Below are 9,019 nucleotides of genomic sequence, written 5' to 3'. Positions count from 1 at the left end.
GTGGGTAATACTGAATAAGCACAAAAGAAAGAATGTGTGTGCATGGGCTCTTTGCTTTTGCTGATACAAATATGAGAAAATCCATCACACACACACACACACAGGTGATTGATCCGAGCTGCTGCGTGATGCAGTCCTCTCTACTCGGCTGCATCCTGATTTGCATTCATGGTTTGCCATCTGATATTGGTTCACGTCGGTGACTCCACAGGACAGCAGCTAAATAAAGGAAAGGTTCATGTGCTGCACTCACTTTAAGTATGCATGATACCATATCTGTTTCCACAACAGGTATAGCTGCTCACAGTCACTGTGTGTGAGAGAGACTCATTGATAAGACAGCAAGAGATCTCACACACTGTGCTGAGCTGGAAACACTGGCTGTACACACACTGAGTGTGTGTACAGTAAAGTGGTACATTGTGTCTCCTCCAACCAGCTGCACATCAGGCCACAGTGTGTGTGTGAGTGCTCAGCTGGTGTGAGGAGTCGCTGAGCTGTGAAGAATCTGAAATAAATATCATAAATTAAATTTGGAGAATGAAATATTTTGGTAGGTGGAGCGACACTTCAGGGCGCAGTGGCAGTAGCAGCGTGGTGCCGTCCTTCTTATCTCTGTCAGTGTATCAGAGGAATCAGAGGCCGGCCATCGGTCAACATGATGTGGAACATGAACCGACAGCTCTTATCTTCACAGATAAGGATTACTTTTACAGAATCATGCTTTGGATTGGATGGATGAACGCATTAATTCCAAATCAGACACCGTCTAATTAAAGACCGGAGAGAATTCTTTTCTCGTGTGTTGTTAACAGGATTACAGGTTGTTGTGTTTGCCACATCACCTTCAGACTCTGGCACCTAAACAGTGTGAAATGATGTTCAATTAACAGTCGACTCCTTGAAGCAACAATTTCTTGTGTTTTTTTTGTGTGTGTGAAAATACAGTAGATGATCGGAGCAGACAGCCGACCTGCAGCGATCCAGGTGGCATTTCTGAATTGCACATTGTAGCTGTTAGCCATTAGCTAAGTTCTCACCTGGTTTTCTTCAGGCCACACACAGCAAACTATCTCCATTTCTTTAATGGAAACTTCTGAGTAAATCTTTCTTTACTGTTACTCTATCTTTTCTGCTTATGAATGTGATCACAGAAAAGTGTTTCCTCCTGCTCCCGCTGCTCTGCCCATATTACATTAAAAACTATCCAGATTAGTTTTGGGTTCATCGGAGGGAGGCCGCCGTCTGTCACACCTGGCATCAGCACGTCTCAAATGTCTCCTGAGTGTCTCCTTGATTGGATTTCATTTCCCTGCTCAGTGTGCAGAAAACAAAAAGCCGTCACATCAGGAGCTGCTCCGTGAATCCAAACAGGACCGCAGACCTATTTCTGGCTCCTGAACACACCTCCTGGCAGGGATGAAGTAACACCCCGTCGGCCCCTCGTTTACTATATTTGTGACCACATGTGTCGCCGGCCTTCCTCCAAATGTGGCTCAAGGAATTCAGTCCCAGCAGTTGCAGTTCACACCTGTATATAGAGCTGTGATTGTGAATCACTTGAGGAGCCCGGTGTGACTCCGAGGTGTCATGGGAGCAATAGTTAAAAGAGCTCAGAGGTGTGAGAAGGGGAAATGCAGAGGAATAAAGGAACAGCTGGGAGGAAGGAAGGAATCATCCAAAATGCAAAGTCATGAAAACAGATGAAGGAGCCTTCAGGTGGTTTGGATGCAGAGTCTGATACCCTCATCATTCTGATTAGGACTGACCCTGGAAAGACGCAGCGTGCACTCAGGATCCTCTGAAAGAAATTAAAAGTAAACAGCAGGCGCAGTCTGCTGAGAAGTGCTCCTGATAGATGAGAGGAGCGATAGAGCCAGACAACGGAGGAGGAGGAGGAGGAAACGGGGCGAATAACAATCCCACTGTTGTGTTTAACAAAGAGGGAGGGAGGCGCTTCAGTGTTCACGGTTGTGGAAGAATACTTCATACATTCACACTGCCTGGATGCCTAATTGTACCCAACCGTGTGTGTGTGTGTGTGTGTGTGTGTCAGTGGCTATGCACCCCCCTTCAGATGATCCATGAGAAGCAGCATGAAAAGTTGTGGTTGTTCTGCTCGGCTTGTTTTTATGCAGCTTGTCAGTACACGCGTAGTGGTCATTTCTAATATTATGTCAACTCTGTACAATGTACTAATATGTCATTAAAAATGGCTCATTTGGTTGGCAGATACGACACATGGTCAGAGGTCATGTGACGTTCTGGCGTTCAGGCCTGTAGCGTTCTGTGACAACGAAGCTGCACCTTCTGCACCTTTCTGTCCTTTAGCTGTCCATGTCTCATTACTGCATTGATCCTCCATGTCCTTGAGGCGTGTGCATGTGCATGTGTGTGTGTGTGTGTGTAGTACACCCTCCTCCTTGTTGACTATTGAATCATGGTGGATGAAGTGTAGGCTGAAGAGAATTAGCTTTAAAAACAAATCATGTGATGATCTGTTCATGGGAACATGCAGTACGGAGGCATGACTGCGTGTGTGTGTGTGTGAAATTAGCAATGCAGCCTTTTTTTTCCTGGAAGTTGAGGCTGAAGCTACCATTGTTGTTACTGAGCAGGGCAACAAGGTCAAAGTAAGGAACACACAGCAGTGTGCTGCTTTCAGTCTTCATAAACATGTTTGTTGAGTTCAGAGGAACCCTGGGCTGCCGTGCTCGGTTATGTTCAGATGCTCCTCTGCTTTTATTTCTCTTCCTCTCTTCATGCCTCTATTGACATTGTCTGAGCGTCCTGCCATAGGATGAATTATGTAACAGCCTCAGTCAGAAAAACGGCTGCGCAGGGCGTGGAAAAAGTATTTACACCGCTGTCGTGACGACCGAAACATCACCTCCATATTTACATGTAGGCTGTGCATGCATGCTGTGTGACTCATGCATCCATGATGTTTAATGGGCAGCCACAGCTGAGCCGAGAGCCTAAATAGAGGGTGGCGTAACAACTCATGAAATGAGATTTAATACGTTGGTGGTCGCTTCATGTCTGAATGAGAGCTGGAAGACACGCAACACTGCTGATGTGTTGCTATGCTACCATCCCTTCCAGTCTATATCTATACCCTTCAGCTCACACTGCCGCTACAGATACACCACCTGTGTGCATCCATCATCAGCTGAGAGTCGACAGTGTGAAAAATTAAATGTACAATACATGAGGCTGTCATTTTCTCACAAATTAATAGCATTTCTAAAAGTCTCCTGTGTGTTGTTGCAGATATCTACACAGGTTAGCATGCTAGCAGTGGGCACACACATCTGAATCCACTGTGCATCACTGGTTATGGAGAAAGTTTGGTCCAAAGAAGGAGTTAGGAAACAGACAGATCGGTAACAGGAACACTTCCTGGTTCGGTGTCACATGGTCCTCTCCTCTGCTACACCCCCAGCTGTGTGAACCAAGCCATCTGATTTTTGTGACACTAAATATAGCTGCTAGCTGTGTGAGTGCAGTGCTAGCATGTGTCCTAGCCTTTCTTTTATATGGTATATGTTCCCAGCCTTGGTAAGCGACCATCAGACAGCAGATAACTGGCAGATGTTTGTTTATTAGCTTAGCATATAAAACTGAGCATAACATCGTCATCTTTCAGGTTGCATGTTAGGGGATTTCTGAGTTAAAAAAAATAAATATAACGCTAGGTGGGACAAATAAATTTGCTACATAGTTTACTTTGAGGTCCTGTACCTTTAAGAGATACAATGCCTGTATTTGATTGCATAGTTCTATGTAAACACTGCCATTTAGCACCATTTAGAAGCTAATCATAGCTGCGCCAAGAGGACAAACTGTTCTTCAAACATTTTCTAATAAAAGCTCTTGTTTTTTTGTGCACATGCTCAAGGACGAAGTACATTAACAGCCTCAGAGCTCCATCCTCAGTGTTCCTCCTCCTCCTCAGCTCAGCCTCTCCCTCATTGGCTGTTCACAGGCACAGCAAAGCATCTGTCCATTACGAGGAGCCCAGGGCGCTCTGCAGAGTTGTGTTAAGTAATAACAACCAGTGACGTCAAAGGCTCTCCGTCTGAGCCGGAGAGAGGAGGCGGGGAGGGAGGGTGAGGGGGCGACAAAGGGATGAAAGGAAAAGGAGGAGGAGGAGGAAGGGGGGAGGCAGACATGGAGGAGGTGTGTGAGAAACCTCCTCTGCTGTGTGTCTTCTTCTGCTTATGTGCTGCTTTTGTTTTTCCACCTCTCAGCCCGTCATGAGTCCAAAATGAAACATTTTCTGCATCAGGTGTTTGATGTGGCTTCTCTCTGAAGATTAGAAGTGCTGCTCGCCCTCAGAGGCGTTCCCTAATGATCAGAGGATTACGTCTTAAGACAATATAGCAGCCTGCTTGTTGCTGCTGACCTCCCTCTGTCAGGTGACGCCTGTTTGTTGTCACCACAGGAACATGGTCATACTGTACCATAAAAAGCAGCCAGCAGAAAGCGCCTTGATCCTCAAAGGGACATGTGACCGGCCCAGCCGTTTACAGTGACAACAAACGCTCCTGAAAATCCAAACCCAGCGCCGTCTGTCGGACGTGTTTTGATCCTCACAGAGCTTTTCCACAGGAGCCCTTTCGCACACATTTGTACAGCTCACAGCAAGCACATGACAACGTTAAGTGCCTGAAGAATGTCTGTCAGTGGACCAGGACGCCATATTTAAAGGATTGTTTCACTGTTTTTTTTTCTGCATGCTTCATAAGCTGCGTGAGTGTGAACCAAGAGTTCCTCACAGCTGTGTTATCTGTAGACTCTAAGGCCAGCGGGGGGGTCATGTGTCAGCTGAGCTGAAACTGGAGCTTCTCTGTGGACTTCCTTATAGATGTCCAGGTTAGGACTGATGGGGACAGAAGGTCCTTCCTCCATGGCAGCCGCAGTCCTCACATATATATCTCTATAGGGGCTTTAGGGGTGTTATTGTTTTACCTTTACTTTTGTGTGGACAGGAGGGTCAGAGAGTGGGACTCCTCTCCATAATAAAGTGTGTACTGTCCCTTTAATGAGCCACCTTTAAGCTTTTGTTATTGTATTTTGTTTGTTTTGATGATTTATGGGAGCAGCTGCTATAAAAACACTTTTTATTTCTCACTGGGAGAAGCAGCACTGACTTCACGACACATGTGTGTGTGTGTGTGTGTGTGTGTGTGTGTGTGTTCGCTTTAAATTAGGCAACAGCGTGCGTTCAGCCGAGCAATGACGCGCGCAGCCTGCATCAGCACCTTGGATACGGACACACCATTCACCGCGGTGCTCCTGCCCCGTTTTCCACCAATCAGAGCCCGTGTTTCCTGCACAGCGCTCAGCACCGCCCACCGCCGCCGCTGCCAGCTGTATTGTTCCGCTGAGGGGAATCTCCTCTGTCCCTCCAATAATGTCTGAGTGTGAAAGCGCGCTGAGCGGCCTTACAGGCTGGAGTAGCGCTGACCGATAAGAGTTTGATCAGCCTGGATGGATCAATAAACGTATAGGTGTGCGTGTCTCCTTATGTAAGGCTGCTCCTGCGCTGACATTAATTACTCTCGCTGTCAGCACAGACCTAGGTTATCTCTGACGCAAGCGTTTCACAGCATCGCAGGTGTCCAATCAGCGCGCAGCTCGGCGCACGCTCCGTGGGCGGTTCCCGTGCGTTCTTCACCAATAGCGCGCTCCCGTATTGTTTTGACCTCTGAAGCCGCATCACCGCCTCGTGTGCGCGGCGGAGGGGGGGAGGCTATAAATACAGGCGGCGCCGCGTCAGGAGGGGACGAAGTTGCGAAACTCCCGAGAAGGAGGGAGCTACTGCGCAAAGCCTGCTGACGGACGGAGAGGACACACGGAACCCCACGCAAAAATCCTCCAACAAACACATACTGGAATACTTTTTGTATTATTATTCTGTGTGATACTTTTTATTTTGTATTTGCACTAAAGCAGCGGTACTTCAGCACTACTGAGACCTTTATTTTTACAGAAAAAGTAAGTCATCTCTCCTGATTTCACTGTTTCTGATGCTGCTGTGTTTGGGCTCATTTGCTGCGTCAGTAAGTTCGGGAGGTGTGTGTGTGTGTGTGAGGGAGAGAGAGCGTGTGTGTGTGTGTGAGGGAGAGAGCGTGTGTGTGTGTGTGTGTGTGAGGGAGAGAGAGCGTGTGTGTGTGTGTGTGTGAGGGAGAGAGAGCGTGTGTGTGTGTGCGCGCAGGCGATAAAAGTGTTAAAGGCATAAATAGGTGTCCTCACTGCTGCCTGAAGCTCTTTGTTTCCTCTGTGGTGCCAGTTTAAGCTGAGTTTATTTTCTCTTTCTAGATTAAACTGATCAACAAGTTCCCTCCTTCAGCCAGAAGCTGTTTGTTTCTTTAAATTTCCTCTTTCTAAAAATTGCAGCTGCAGCCTTATTTCGACATGTAATGTAGGAAGGGCTCGGGCTAATCTGTGAAATCCACCTCTTCTGCAGCCTCATTATGTAAGAGGATTCCCAGTTAGTAGTGGGGGGTTAATGTGCTGCTCTCTGGTATTTAGGTGAAGAAGAGTCGGCTGCGAGTGCCCGATGTGATCCATTTACCTCTGCTTTTCTTCTCCTGCAGGAAAATAAGTTATCACGCCCTGTGGACGGACTCCAAACCAGCACTTTTTGTTGATTTCAAACCCCAAAACCACGGATAAACAAAGCAGAGGCGGTGGACACATTCAAGGTCAGACACAGGTAACCTCCAGCAGCTAGCTATGCAGCTTGAAATCCAAGTAGCTCTCAACTTCATCATCTCGTACCTGTACAACAAGCTGCCGCGGCGGCGGGTCAACATTTTTGGCGAGGAGCTGGAGCGGCAGCTGAAGCAGAAGTATGAGGGACACTGGTACCCGGACAAGCCATACAAGGGCTCAGGATTCAGGTGCATCCACGTGGGGGAGAAGGTGGACCCTGTGGTGGAGAAGGCAGCCAAAGAAAGCGGGCTGGACATCGACGACGTTCGCAACAACCTGCCGCAGGACCTCAGTGTGTGGATCGACCCGTTCGAGGTGTCCTACCAGATCGGCGAGAAGGGGCCGGTCAAAGTGCTGTATGTCGATGACAGCAACGAGAGCGCAGCCACGAGTGGGGGGCTGGATCTAGACAAGGAGATCAAGAACAGCTTCAACCCGGACGCCCAGGTGTTCATGCCCATCAGCGAGCCCGTGAGCGGCGCCTCCCCGGGCTCCAGCTCGCCGTCCCCTCCGTTCGGCCACTCGGCGGCCGTCAGCCCCACCTTCATGCCCCGCTCCACGCAGCCTTTAACCTTCACCACAGCCACCTTCGCTGCCACCAAGTTCGGCTCCACTAAGATGAAGAGCAGTGGGCGCAACGGCAACGGCGGCAGCAGTGCTGGGAACAAGGCGGCACGTACCTCTCCCACCAACCTGGGCCTGAATGTGAACAGTCTCCTGAAACAGAAAGCCATGTCCACCTCCATGCACTCTCTGTACGGGCTGGGCCTCGGGGCGCAGCAGCACCAGAAGCCCTCGGCCCTGTCGCCCAACGCCAAGGAGTTTGTGTTCCCCAGCCTGCAGGGCGCGGGCAGCCAGAGCGCTCTGTTCCCCGGGGACGGCTCCTCGCTCAGCCTCAGCCCGCTGCAGTACAGCAATGCCTTCGACGTGTTCGCGGCCTACGGCGGCCTTAACGACAAGTCCCTCATGGACGGCTTGAATTTCAGCTTAAACAACATGCAGTATTCTAACCAGCAATTCCAGCCAGTCATGGCCAACTAGTACACGTAAAGGTACTACTTAAGCTACTTCATGCAGAAACGACCAGAGATAATGTGACGAGGAAACAAACAAACAAATAAAATAGTAAAAAAAAAAAGTGTAAACAAGAAGAGAATGTCAAAGGAACCGATGTAAGAGCATGAGCCCGAGGGTGAACTACTTTGCCCCCTTGAGTTTTGAAGCTTGTAGTACAAGATGTCCAAGCTTGGTTACCCAACATGCATCATTGTTTTTGTTTAGTTTTTTTTCTTTTGCCAACCAAGCACAAAATATTTTTTTTATGTGACTGTTTTAAGATATAAAAAAAGACAAAAAAAAGCGACAAACACCACCACAAGTCATGGCCTCTCTCAGTATTTAAAACAGAACTGGACACCGCCAAGTTTTCCAGAAGTTGGCATAAATAAGTGGTATTTCCTGGTCTTTTTCTAATTGTATAATTTAATTTAGTACAGAGTTTGTAAAATATCAGAGTATCTATTGTTTCTACGACATGGTATTGCATTTATATCTTTTTACTACTCCAGTGATCTGTGATGGCTGCAGCAACTTTATGTTTTCTTTTTTTATTGAAATTATTAAAAAAAATATGAATCCATCTTTAAAAAAAAACTATTCTAAAAGATTGTGTACAGAATATTCCGTAGTGGTGGGATTTAAGAATATTTGCTTTTTTTGAGAAACATAAGAGTTGTATTTTCTGTTAAGAGTTTAAAAGATTTTTGCTATATTATGGACAAAATGTAATCGTATATTAATTTTGTACCTACATTGTGCAATACTTGATAAAAACAAACGGTATAACAAAGTATTCGGACTCAGTGTCTTACATGTTAAGAGGGACTGATAGTTTATTAAGTTTGTATTAAAAAGCTTGAAAATTATGCTTCACTTTGTCCTGGGCTCTTTGTGGCTGTATGACGGCGTGTTTCAAAAAAATTACAACATTTCAATATTTGCAACAAAAACAAATTTAGAAGAAGCAAAAACATTTTTTTACATTAAATTTATAATTTTTTTAAATCAAAAATGGAGAAAAATTAGGAAAATTGTATATAATTGTTTAAACTTCTCAAAATTTAAAAAGGAAGTAAATACATTTTGAGATTATGTGTGTACATCTGTGAAGCAACAACATGAATATTTGCAGATAATAGGTACAAATTAACAGGAAAAATGCAATTTTTAAGCAAAGAACTTTTGTTTTTAAACAGTGGTACATTTGCACCAAAACAACTCGAACATTCCAAAGAAA

At 46.3% G+C, this 9,019-nt stretch overlaps 1 protein-coding gene across 1 annotated transcript; it reads left to right on the top strand.

The window, feature by feature from the left end:
- The first annotated feature begins 5,775 nt into the window (after positions 1 to 5,775).
- On the top strand, positions 5,776 to 8,575 carry LOC114439387 (protein Tob1-like). Its single transcript, XM_028411310.1, has 2 exons — positions 5,776 to 6,003; positions 6,606 to 8,575. Exon 2 carries the CDS (start codon positions 6,745 to 6,747, stop codon positions 7,762 to 7,764), a length of 1,020 nt encoding a protein of 339 aa, XP_028267111.1. The 5' UTR covers positions 5,776 to 6,003; positions 6,606 to 6,744; the 3' UTR covers positions 7,765 to 8,575.
- Positions 8,576 to 9,019: the final 444 nt, after the last annotated feature.

Source organism: Parambassis ranga, chromosome 8 (assembly GCF_900634625.1).
Source record: "Parambassis ranga chromosome 8, fParRan2.1, whole genome shotgun sequence".
In the NCBI taxonomy this organism is placed as follows: domain Eukaryota; kingdom Metazoa; phylum Chordata; class Actinopteri; family Ambassidae; genus Parambassis; species Parambassis ranga.
The sequence above is the reverse complement of the archived record's forward strand: the minus strand, read 5'-3'. Positions and strand labels throughout refer to the sequence as shown.

Excerpts from the sequence above, each read along its gene's own strand:
- LOC114439387 (XM_028411310.1), top strand. The coding sequence starts at position 6,745 with ATGCAGCTTGAAATCCAAGTAGCTCTCAACTTCATCATCTCGTACCTG.